Genomic DNA, 13,372 nt, shown 5'->3' on the forward strand with positions numbered 1-13,372 from the left:
TTTAAAGTTTCCTTCTACACTTCCTAAAAGAGCTTCCCATATCATAAGCACTATTAAAAGTGGCAATCCCATGAGAAATAACATCAGGTTTGGAATCCTTCTAAGGCAGACAGGTTATATTTTCCAGCCACGTGCTGACCCACCCACACTAACCTGTTTCGCTGAGTTTTGCTCAGAGCTAGAGCAGCCTCATTCCTAACATAATGCCTGAACAGCAATGTGACTATTAGTTCAAAAAGCAGAGGCAGGATTTTCTTAAAGACGGGGTGAAGCAGGCAAGATATGTAGTTATATGCAACATTCAAAAACTGGAAGGTATTCTCACTTCACTGAAATCAACGGGATTTTCATCACTGGCTCAGTGGTGTCATACCAACCTCCAAAACGCTGGGCACCTGAGATATTCCGTATGTGGGAAATACCTCTAATTATTAGGGACAACATGGAAAGATACATTATGTTATTGCTTTTGACTTAGTGCTTTGATCCAACAACATCTTTTACACGACAAGTGTTGGGTTTCAGTTTAATAAATCCATTTCACCATTTGCTGTACTTTTCCAGTGCAGCATGACTAAAATGCACAAGAAGATAGGATGATTTGTGGCTCAAGTAGTTTCTCTCCTCACAATGCAGCTACTCTGTAGACATGCAACAGAGTCAAATCTGCTCCATTGTCTCTGGACAGAAAACAGAAGAACAGAAGCTGGGAACTCTGCATATTCACTGCAGGGCTGATTTAATTGTAACAATCCCCAACAAAATTTGGGGTTGGAACTAGTTGATCTTTAAGGTCCCTTCCAACCTGAGCCATCCTATGAAAATTCGCAGCCATTTGTCTACGTTTCCTCTTACATTTCTTCTCCACTCTCAACCTTTCTGGCATAGCATTTGCTTGGGAGCATTCAACAGCTTTCCCCCTCTCTTCTAAGCAGTTCAGCATCACAGCTAAGAGATGCTTGTCTTTAAATCCTTCCTCACAGCAGAAACAAAGCAAAAAAAGCAACAGGCTATCAGTGTGTATTTCAAGAGGGGATCTTTAAGTGGAGCTTAGAATTATATTTTTGGTTAAACAGGAACTCCATGTAGATTTTAAAATCTTAGAATGTGAAAAGATCTCTGCAAAATGCACCTGAGGGTGTCAGACATCCTTATTCCTGCCAAAAGCATATGCTGCTGGGAGACTTGGAGGCAGGCAGGCACATACAGTTTCTGGAGGAGGTATGCTGACCATCAAAATTACTGTTGGGAGGAGAGCTGTTCAGCAGAGGGGCTGAAAGGCCTGAGTCCACTCACAGTAATGCTGGTAGATGCAGAAAGTTTTGGAAGCAGGGAGCAGAAGACAGCACTGTTGATGGTGTCCTGAAGTTAATAAGGGGGTTAGACAAAGATTTTTCAGAGAACTGCTGAGAAAAACAGTATTCAAGAAGAAAAACTCGCCGGAAGATATCCACGTCAGTGCTAAAATGGCAGGAAAGAAGACTGTGCCTCCATGGTACTGAGATGGGTGAGGATAGCAGACAGAGGTGGTATTCATCTAGATGGAGCGGAAATGGGGCTAAGTGTTTTGGCCAGGTAGGCTGACAACACATACATTGCATACCAGTAGTCATTCTAGCAGCTCATAGCCCTGCCATGAGAGACAAGTGGCAGCCCATCTCTGAGTAAATAAATACTAGTAATTCACCAAGCCATGGTATCCATATCTTTCAGAATGAACACAAAGTACATGTTCTTCTTCCTGAGCAGATGTCCACCCATTTTTCACCTCCCAGTTCAGCAGAAGCATAAAGTATTGAATATATGGTCTTCTAGGGTGTCTTCTGTTAATCAAATGTCCTGCTTCCTCTCTACTTCAAGCACCCAACTTGATTTTATGATTATAGAAAGTTAACCTGAAGACATACTTACCTGCTTTGCAGGTACAAGAACCATCTACTGGTGAACAGATGGCTTCGTTTTTACAGTTGCACACAGAAGAACAGTTCACTCCATAGGTCCCCGGAAGACAAGGAGTACCACAATCAGCACCCTGGATTATACCAGAAACAGAGTCTAAAAACTCTTCCAGGAAGATCAGGCAATACAATTGTATCTTTAACAAGTGACCTAGACGTGCGATTGACTGACTGCGATCACTGACTCAGGTGCTACAACAGTCAGAAAACATACAACTCACGACTGTTCTACGTTGTCACTAAGTTATTCTGAATTTAGCAAAAGGGAGTCCTTAGTGCTGTGCTCTTCATGGCTTCTAGGTCTACATAAAACCACTAGCTTTCTATCAGTTGTTATGAGAGCTCATCACACATAGTGAACAGCACATGGTGAGATCAATGCACAGTATTTTCAGTAATAAGGAAGCCTTTTGCAAAACCAAAACGCACTAATATAGTAGTTTAATAGAAAATAATATGGCTTGTAAGATATTTTTAATTAATTTGGTTGAACTATTATTCCTAGAAGAACAGTCATACTGTAAAATGTTTTCTGTATTAGATTATAAGCATCCAATGCACAGACAACAGCAAATGTGTAAAAGCTACTGAATCCCAAACTGTAAAAACAAATGTCTTTGTCTAGAGTTTCTGTGAATGGAGCATGAGGAGTTGATGCAGTAGGATAATGACTGAAAACTATACTTCCTTTTTTACACCTCAGGAGTACCTGCTCATTAGTACCAATGTCTTATAAAGCAATGAACTTTTATTTGTTAAAATGGTTTCATTTCAGTACTGAGAGCTAATCACAAATTTTGCCTTTCTAGGGCCTTATCCTGTAATACAGCCAGTGGTACCCAAACACCCTTTTCTCTCCTTTCCTGTGGTAGAGACAGGGCACTCTGGCATCTTGAACAATTTCACACTTAACTAAAGGCAGAGGAGTTGAAAATGGACTGTGAAAGTGAAATGTATTTACCTTAAATCCAGGGGCACAGGTGCATTTTCCAGTCACACTGTCACAGTCAGCACCATTTTGGCAGCTGCAAATCTGCTGACAAGACTCACCATAGAACCCCGGGGAACATGTCTCGTTGCAGTAGAGTCCAGACCAGCCAGGCTTGCAGGAGCATTCCCCAGACATAGGGTGACAGCTGCCAGGAGGGGATGAAAGGATAAATAATTCAGAACTAAACATGACACCAATATTTTTTTCCAGAGAACAAAATGCTGTTATAGATCGGTTGCATAAAGGATCTTGTATTCTATGCATAGAGATGGTTTTCCTCCCCAAACCGCAGAACAGAAGGGATATATAAATGCATGCTAACTAAGATAAGAAAAAGCAGCATTATACAACAGATAGACGTTTTGGTAGAACATGGAAAGAAAAAAAGATAGATCATTTTTCTGTGGCTTGCTGAAAACAAACTTCTGTCTTAAAACATAGGTTTTACTATAAAATGCATAACAATAGTTACAAGTATTAATGTGATGAAAGCATTAAATTCCCCAAAATGTATCACTAGGTTTCCATTGTAGGTAAACTGGGACCCTTTTCATAACTCCACCTATATTCATCAGTGTTTTGTCTAAGAAATATGATGCTTTACAAAAATAATATTATTTTAGCATTGGATGTTGTGGTAACACAACATCTGATCAACAGCAAGCTCCTTTTTGATAAACCTTTGGTTGAAAAGAGGACAACTAGCAACTTCAGATATACCATCAGACTTGTGACCTTCTGAAGAGTATCTCCCCTGTGTTGGCCATACCTGGTAGGAGACCAGCTGTCCCTACCTGGAACAGCAGTTCCATTGAAGGGCCAGTCAGACAGCTGTTGCCTCATGACAAATGGACATCATCAGCTGTGCTAAGATGTATGTGCTGGAAAAGTGGACACAATGGGGTGCTCTGTAGCGCTCTGGCAGACAAAGCACTTGCTTAATTCTCACCAAAGGAAAGCCTTAACATCCAAATCCAATATATTTACAATGGGAAGACTGTTTAAAGATATTTGTCTCCACTGATTGAAGTGAAGTTCCTTTAAGTGTGCTGGAAAAAATGTGCCTTCGTCCAGACACATTAAATGATCCATGACAAGAGCCTGATTCTGCAAGACTTGCTGACGTGTGGGGGTGTGTATTTTTCTAACCATCTGAAAGTTTGAAAAAACACCTACTACACTTTTAGGTGATATAAGTAATAACAATGTTCTTTGGAAAAGTTGCATCACAACAAGAAAAAGCAGTATTAGTTGCAACTGTTCTTGGTCTCAAGGTATATTATTTCAAACCAGAAATTTCTTGTTGACAAACGCAACCACCTGATAATGTAGTGATGATCACAGAAAGCACAAATTATAAAGGTATGGGATGATATTATGCCTACATAATTAATATGTCTCCATATTATTGCCTACACTATAAAACTCCAAGAATTTGGGGATTATGAAGAAATTAAAATCTATTTTTAAAAGTATTAAGCTAGTTTACATAAAGTGAGAGGAAAAGTCTTTTCAACTAAATGATACATGCATAATTGGTTCAAAACTCATGGTATTCAAAGTCAACAGTACTGGTTATTTATTCAGCTATAAGTATACTTACTGTGGAATAAACTGAAACAGAACTATTCTCGTACAAAACGAACGTGAGATTATGAAAGCACATGATACAGCAGGAGAATCAGATTTGTACCCTAGTCATAACTCCTTCTTGTAGGTACCCAAGTGGCATTTTGGATCCAATTCCCCTGTTTCTTACCAGCAGAGGAATACAGGGACAGGCATATGGAAAGATGGTTCAATCCATAACTGAATAGTCATTAGAATATGAATTAGAATATATTTAAATTGTAAAATTAGTAGTACTGTCATTTTAAGACATAAATCCCAGCATTATTTGTTGTTGGCTTTTTTCCCTTCAGGAGAAGAGGAGACTACATGCATGAGCAAGCATTGGGTATGAAGCAGACAGAGGCATTGATATTCTGTGCCCCCCAGTGAGTGTTACTAAGGCATACTTGCACATATATTGATTGACACCAAAATTAGTATTCTGTAATTTGTAATTAGATGTAGGAAGCTGGAGCACTTCTGAAGCTTTTTGATGGGTTCTCATGCAGTTAGCTTAATTGGCAATAAGATTTATATGTTAAGATAGGGAAATAAAGAGATGTTGAGAGATGCTGCCAGTACATTTGCTCTTATTCCTGGTCTTTTGTTCACACTTTCTGGAAATACAACCTTATTTTGTACACAGACAAAAAATATTTCTGGATAGTTGATAATATATATTAGGAAGACTTAGATGAACTTCATCATTTCTAGTGATTTATATAGATTCTAAACTGCTACAGTAACCTGATACACCAAAATTCTGTATCAATTTATGCAGTACAAAATTTCCATGAAAAGTTCTACATGTATGTACAAGCCCATCAGAAAAATACAAAATTACAAGATGCCTGAATCTTGATTTTAAAAACACCCCCGGACTACCTGGGTTAAGCATGTATCACATCATAAAATTTCCTTCAACTGTATGTTTCTCAGAAAAGGCATAAGACAACAGAAATGCCATTAGGGCTCACGTCAAGAATAAACCCTAACTCCAGCCTTGAACTGTAGGAAATCATTGGTGATCCAGAATGACCACAGATGATACTACCTACAGGTGTGAACCAGTAGTGAAAGATCACCAGAAAGAGCTTAACAGAAGAGATCAAATTTAGCTTGGAGATCAAGCTGAAAGCAGTATGCATTCAGTAACACAGGTGCAATATAAATCCTTTGTAAAGCTTCTAAATAAATATGCAACTACGATCTGATCTCTTTAAATTTTTGAAACAATCATTAGGTGTTACTTGAGCAAAGCCATGATGAAACCAAGCCTAGCTGTGTTTTAGCCTAGAATGCTTCTGTAAAAAATGAAGTAGTAATGTTGACAAAAGCAGATCAAGGAGTCTTTTGTGCTCATTCCTGCAAACTAGATTATCATAATGACAAGTTTTAACAAGCCCCACATGCAGTGGGTGTGGGTGGCAGGCACGCATTGGTCTGCTCATACCATCTCACAGCACTGCTCATATCGAAGGGTGTTTTATGTGGTCATAGTCTCAACCAGCTAACTCTCACTCTAGTTTTATTCTTGACTACCTAGTGAAAAGGTGAAAAACCAACAGTGTCACCTAGTCACAGAGAACAGAGGGAGGTCTGTGTCTGATTTGAGCTCTAGCTCAAATCCTTTCATCCATATGACAAGATGTAACAGAGAAGAACCATTTGTAAAAAAATCACTTGACACAAGAGGGTTGTTATCTGCTGCTGTCCTCTGGGCACCTCAAAGGAAAAAAATCTCTCAAGTACATCTATATCTAACCCTTTATGGAATGCTTCGCTGCTGACATAGCCAAGAACAATGATGGGCATGCCACTCATTCCCAGGAACAGCTATAAACCAACAGCAGCAATGAAAGCCTTGTAGCTTATCCTACCCAAAACGTAAATTGACTCAGGTTTAAAAAAAGAAAGTCTGATTGGCAAAGCTGTTCTGATGAAATTTCCTCAATCAATATACAGGAATAGAAGTACATATTTTTGAATTATATCATGTATTTGTCCCTTTAAATACTTGAAGAAAATGGCTAGTTACATTCTTGTATGGTTCAACTTACCTACACGTATTTTACAGCAATTTTTTTTTTTCTGCTAAGCATTTTTTAATTAACCTTTAGTTCATTTTCTGAGCATTTTTTTATGCAAAAACATAAGCAATATCCCGGGGCTCAAGGCTGACCAACAGCTCCTCCTTGAGAACATCTAAACCAGTGGTCATACCCAGATGAAAGGTTCCTAGAAGTCCCATCAGAATACTAGATGTACAGACACACAAAGTTTATTCAAAGAAGGAAATATACCCCCTTTTAAGTAACCTGGAATTACTCACTGTTACGCTGCTAAATGGTTAATACCATGAAGATTCTTTGGCTACTACCAGCCTAAATATTACTTGTGGTAAGCAAGTAAGGGATGAGGCTATTCCCTGATGTGTTTAGCAAGTTGTCTCCTGGATGACTGATATTTAGTCACAGATGAACATAGCCAGGCACAACTGGCTTCCTACAAGATTCTCAAAAGCGTAAAGGAACATGTCCGCAAGGGAGCTTTCTCTTCCATTCTGTTCCTAAGATACCCTTTGATTTTTCTTATTCGGTGGTTTTAATCATTTCCTGACCTTAGGGGATGAAATGGATATGAAAAATACACTTGTAAAGTCATGAAAATTTTTGTTTTCCCCACTTTTATTATGCCTTTGCAAATGTGCTCCCATATCTAAAGTGCTGTTTTCATTTGTCATATGGAGGTAAAAATGTTCAAAAAAAGACCAACCAACCATGTGTTACTGTTTACATGTGAACATTTGTGATCTGATTTGACCACAAGCTGTCTTGCAGCAGTATAAATGAAGAAACAGCTGTGTTGAACATGAATCAGAAGTAATCCCTGTAATATCAGAAATACTATACATGTAATGCATTCCTGTCAAACAAAGCTTCTACAACAGTCTACAGACAAATTTTCAGGAACGCAGCTAACCATAATTCATAACACAATAGTATTCAGTCTGCTAGCATAATTTGAGAGCTGGACACGTCAGCATTATAGTTCCATTTATTCTTGAATGCATTGCCCAGAGAATGAATAAATGGCTGGATTTTATGTTGAAAACTCAGGGTTGTTTTTTTTTTTTTTTTTCAAAAGGCTTTTCAAGTAAATGGGATAAACAGAAGTGCAAGCACACAACTGTGAAAGAGTATGAATGGAAAGTAAATTCAGTTTGCTGTCACACGGTTTGCCAGCAAAAGATATGTTGAACAACTCAGGCAATCCACAAAGTAATTTTTCACAGAGGCCTAGCAGGTATTTCCACATAAGTGCTTGAGTGTTTTAACATCACTTTTAAAATCTGACTAAAGGTTTCTGTTTCATCTGTGAGGAAAATTGCATCTTGTATACAAAGTACAGCACCATTCTATGCAACAGTCAATGATTTCTGCAATTTCTTCCACAACAGCTTTCAACAGCTGAACCTTACAGTATGCTCACAAAAGTTATATAAGGTACTGTGATTATTAATAAAGTCATGTATATAAACACATGCACAACAACCAAAGTATTTCATCAAAACAATTGTGTTTTGTTATAAGAAAAGAATTGTTCTATAAATATGTTGGCTTGCTTCAACTGACATTCCTCCTTCACAGCTGAAAGATTGTCTCTGAATAGCTAGTCTATAGATTTTCATAACAATATGTTCAACCAGTGTGGAATCCACGAAGACATACAAAACTCAAAAATAGGATTCATTATCCCTGAATGAAGAGAGATGTTAGAAGGTAAGCCAACTGGAAAACTATTTTCATTTGATTTCTAGGGATCAGATTTTAAGCTGTTTCTAGAAAAAAATGTTTAAGTGAAACAAACAAACAAAAAAGTGTTTCTGAAATCTAGGTTTACAGTTGCTAGGACTTCACAAATTTTTATTAAAAGAACCTACTCCAATTCTTATATACATATAGAGGGGGAGGAGAGGAGAAAGAGAAATGGATTCTCTTCTTATGCCATATCTCTTAATGTGATATCTCCATTGATTTCAATTCAGTTACTTCTCATTTACAATATGTGAGGATACTGGCTTCATATAGTGAACAATATAAAGATTTATTCATGTGGTAAATATAGACAAAGGTTATACTTTGTCTTATTTCATGAATCATTGATTGAATATGGAGGTTAATATTAAGATCAAATATAGTTGCAAGCACCAACATTCAGAAGGTCTGCATTGGTGTTTCCCTTCTTGACATGGTTAGAAAATACTAAGCATTCTCAGAAATCTTCAGCTGTTTCTGTTTGCATGAAAGTACATCAGGAAACATTTCTACATCAGATTTTTATTTTTTTTTCCAGATTCTGATTTCTATGTCCTATGCAGAAAAAGAAAACACACTAAAAGGTGTAAAGCCTACCTCCAGGTATTAGGCAAGTGGCAGGGACACTTTTTGTCACATTTAAGACCATAAACTCCCTCAGGGCAAAGCCTTGTTTCGCAGCGCTCTCCAGTATATCCTGGTTCGCAGAGACAAGCACCACTAATATGGTAGCATTTCCCACCATTCATACACTGGCAGGTCTCGGCACACCGTACTCCGTAAGTCCCCACCGGACACTCATCTTGGCATCTGTGAGAAAAACAAACAAACAAAAATTAGGTTTACTTCCCATAAACTACAGTTCAGTGGGATTTAAGGGAAATAGGGTTTATGAGGAATTTCTAACACAGGTCTAAAACTCCTCATAAGTAGAGTAGGAATTTATATAACTTTATATTTAAAAGTGTCTGTCTCTTTGTCTTCCTTTGCTGCTTAGTAAGAAAGACTTTAAAACATTGCTTCTGCAGACTTCTCTGGAAAAGGTCTCCCGTCTCTCCAATAAAAGAGACAACATGCATATGCAGATGCAGACCACTGCATTTCTCATTCAATAAACAGAACAAAAACGAATCCTCTTAAATTAGATCTTAGGTATGAAATGGAAAAAATTGTCACTTTTTAAGTGTTCTGGATTCTACACCTAGTAATACTGTGAACAGCCAGCAGACATCTGTGACTCAGGCTCGGAGGTTCCCTGGCAACTGCTATCAGCTGACTCCAAAGAGAGTATTTTCTAACTATGTTTGCAAACCTGTGAAGTTTCCAGAATACCTTTATTTTCAGAATTTTACACTAAACTTTTTTTTTGAAGTCGATTTTGTCCTTCAAAAATTCATAGAACAAAATAGGAAAATCTTCAAGATCCCCAAATTCTTTCTTTCATCTGACTTTACTTATGTTCATATGTTAGAAAAAAAGCTCGGTTTAACCCATATGGAAGAGTAGTAATAATTTTTGTTGCTCCTTAAGCAGAATGTTTCCTAATAAAGACAGGTCTTCACCAAACCTTTCCCTTTCATTCACAGAGCTTTCAGAAGACAAATGTTTAAGTTAAGTTGTATTGCTTTAATGTTTTACATATTAAAGAAATTTAACTTAATTATCAGACTGTATGGTTAGATGTCCAGCCTGACTACTAAAAACTAATTTCTAATACCCCACTTCTATAACTTGCAAATCAATTACTAAGGAGTTTCAAAAGTTCATTTGGTTTCTAAAGTTCATAAAGTTCATTTGGTGATTTTAAGAAACGCAATGCAAGTTCATTTTTTTCAGCTTTAACTGTCAATAGTTCTACAGCATAACTAAAGTTTCCAGCAATAAGTACACTTAAAATATTTTATATGTGCATCAGGGTAGACCTCTCAGCTAAACATGTTCATGCCTTGGGGCCAGGGATGACAACATTTCATAGCTTACATGACACAAAATATCCCCATATTCATCTATGCAAGCATCCTATAAACTATGAATTATGTTTACCAGTCCACAGAAACAAAAAAATAAAACAGTTAAATATCAAAGCTTCAGATCAGAACATGATGACACTGAAGGTGTGAGGTCTGCTGTCAACTTAGCATGGAATATCACCACATAACATCTTCTGCAATTTGGATGCCTGTAAATTATATCAAGTTACAGATCACTTGATAATATGGCACACTGTTAATGCTTTTATCAGATTGTAACCTGCCCATTTCCCCAGTCTTATAAAAGAATCTCCCTGTTGGTCTCTTTCCATTTTTCTTATGCATTTTCTTATAGCATTTTTTTTTTGTAATTATTTCTTCTTTTATGGTTGATGGTTTGTTTCAGGAGAGTTTCAAAGACTAGTACGATACAAGACACTGCAACATGTAATAATTTACCAAAGCCCTCTGACTGAGGTAGAATAGGAAGTCGTGTTCATTTCACACTTCTGCAGTATTTGCCTCAAATTGATATAAATACCTTGAAACTTCTGGACAACACTATCCCTGCTCAGAGTGGAGCCAGCAATAAAATCCCTTTTACTTTAGAGGTAGAGCATTACACTAAAGTGGACAGCCCTGTCTCAATCTTTCTTAACGTAGTTATACAAATAAAGGTGAGAATGAAATCTCTCCAAATGACAATCAATGACCCCAGGCAAATTAGACAAAATTTAACCTTCCTACTTCTTTTTAATTTCATCTTCTTCAGCTTCAAAAAGTTTTAGTTTAAGTTGCATTCCCTTGTGTTAATATGCCCTAGGAGTTCTCTGTTTCTTGCTGTTAGACCAAGTTCCAGGAGTCACTACCACACTGAAATCTCAGACAAACACCACTAAGTTACAAACAAAAGTGAAGAATAGCTTAGCACCTTTAAAGATTGTCCTTTTTGCTGCTGGTATGTCCATGCAGCCAATGCCCACACAATTATTTTAATACATCCATCCCTTGCCAATCCATTGACGAGAAATAAGAACCAGCTGTCTACAACCTTGCTTCTGTCCCATTCCTGCCCTTAGAGTATCTTGAAAAACAAAAGAATTGCAAATACAGCCTGTTTTGCAGGAAAGAGGGAGCTCAGACTTGCAAAATGGATCAAAATACTGCAACCTGTAAGGCATTTCAGACTACAGTCAGATTTAAATTCAAAGACATAAAATTTAACTGCTTTAAGAAACATCTGAGTGTGGTACGTGGATTCTCACATTGATACTCATTTGATTTCCCAGCTGAAATGTGTTTCTTTAAATGCATCTGCCACCTTCTGCACCGTTTCTTCACAGAAGCAAATTTAATTTTGGCAAGCTCTGGACTAATTGTGTCTCTTTTTCATGATTTTGTTTTCCCTTATGCCTGGCATGGCTCTCCCCATGTCCTGTGAACAGTTGCGTGGGAAGTACATATGGTTATAATACCTACTATTGTTGGCAGAGATCCCCTGGACTGACCCCAGTGATTAAGCTACTGCTGACTTCAGCAAATGAGTAGTGTGCTATTTAAAATAAATGCAGGAAAGCACTTCTTTTATACCTTTTTCCTGCCTTCACAAATGATGTCTTGCTATGTTTTCATTTCTCTGACATCTACTACAGATTTTTTAACAGCAAAGTCAGAAAATAATGAAGTTTCAGTACTTTGTTTGAATGGAATACTTTATGAGATAACTCTCCAGCATGCTCATTTTGAAGAGGAGCTGGATGAGCTTTCCTTTCTACTACCACTGCCAAACATCTGCACAAAACCAAGAGCTTCCCACCTTGCCCCACAGCCCAAACTGCATTATTCTGCACAGCGCTCAAATGAAGACACACAGGATACTGGCAGCTCATGTGACACAGCAGAAAAATCCTGAAACTGAGCAAATCTCCACAGAATAGTAATCATGTGACCCAAAGTCAGCTAAGCAACATCGCAAACATTTCACAAAACTCTTAATCATATCATGGGCATTCTCATTCATCTTTCTAACAGCTTCTTAATTTTCTCTGTTGTAGCAGACCCCTTGCAGTTTCAGCAGTCTCATAAAAAAAGAATTTTACTTACCGTTCCCCTGTGTAACCTGGGCTGCAATGGCATTGACCTGTTGCTGAGTCACAGGTCCCTCCATTGTGGCACTGACACTCCTGGGAACAATTTTTCCCATAACGACCCTCAGGACAAGGCTGACCACAAACTGTGCCCTGTGTATACAGGAAAAAAAAAAAAAAAGCCTTAACATTAGGTTTGGAATTGCAGGTCAGATGGACAGTGAAGAAAGGTTTGTAATGAAGGAAGATCAAGATCATGCCACTCATCCAGTGCTGATCTTGGAAATGCCAGGCTCCTCTTCAGCTTTAAACACAGGGTACACTTCAGCAATGTAGGAACAATCTGCTAGGATTTCCATTTTGCAGGCCAAAGTTCACGGAAAACACTATCTCTAAGCAACAATGAAAACACTCAGACATTTAAGACTAATTGATGTCAATCTCTTCCCAATTTCTTTATCAGGAGTAGTATACGTCAAGACATCCAGAAATGCCCTCCAATGAATAGTGGCTTACAAATCTGTAATTACTCTAATGCCCCAATTATACTACTTTATGATCTTTTTTTTTTTTTTCCCTGACAAAAGGAAAAGCTCTTTAATTTCACTGAAAGCAGTATATATTAAAAGCTTCGGTAGGATTTCTGCTTCTTTTCCACAGGTTTTGAATTTCTGCACTGCTAATTACATCATTGGGATTAACTGCACCTATGTAGTGATAGAAGTATCAGACTTTAAGACTTTTAAGACGCTAATTCAAGAGAAGCAGATTTACAAGTATCTCAGACAAAAAATACACAGGAATTTTAGCAAACATAAGATAATACAGAGCTTGTACCTGGCTTCTTTATGCCATCATTACATGAAAAGCAAAAAAGATTATGCTGACAAAATTGTGTTTCACAAAATTGAAAAATCTAAAACTAACAAGTTATGCT

At 37.6% G+C, this 13,372-nt stretch overlaps 1 protein-coding gene across 1 annotated transcript in view; it reads right to left on the reverse strand.

Moving 5' to 3' along the window:
• MEGF10 (multiple EGF like domains 10) overlaps window positions 1-13,372 on the reverse strand; it is a 104,691-nt gene that overhangs the window by 35,427 nt on the left and 55,892 nt on the right. The window contains exons 9-12 of the mRNA XM_080573312.1: window positions 12,452-12,588; window positions 8,976-9,188; window positions 2,920-3,094; window positions 1,912-2,032 (exon numbers count right to left, since the gene is read on the reverse strand). Of these exons, the coding sequence (XP_080429438.1) occupies window positions 1,912-2,032; window positions 2,920-3,094; window positions 8,976-9,188; window positions 12,452-12,588 (646 nt within the window). The remainder of the gene's footprint in view (window positions 1-1,911; window positions 2,033-2,919; window positions 3,095-8,975; window positions 9,189-12,451; window positions 12,589-13,372) is intronic.

The sequence above is a fragment of the Anser brachyrhynchus genome, assembly GCF_964034855.1.
Source record: "Anser brachyrhynchus genome assembly, chromosome: Z".
Lineage (NCBI taxonomy): Eukaryota > Metazoa > Chordata > Aves > Anseriformes > Anatidae > Anser > Anser brachyrhynchus.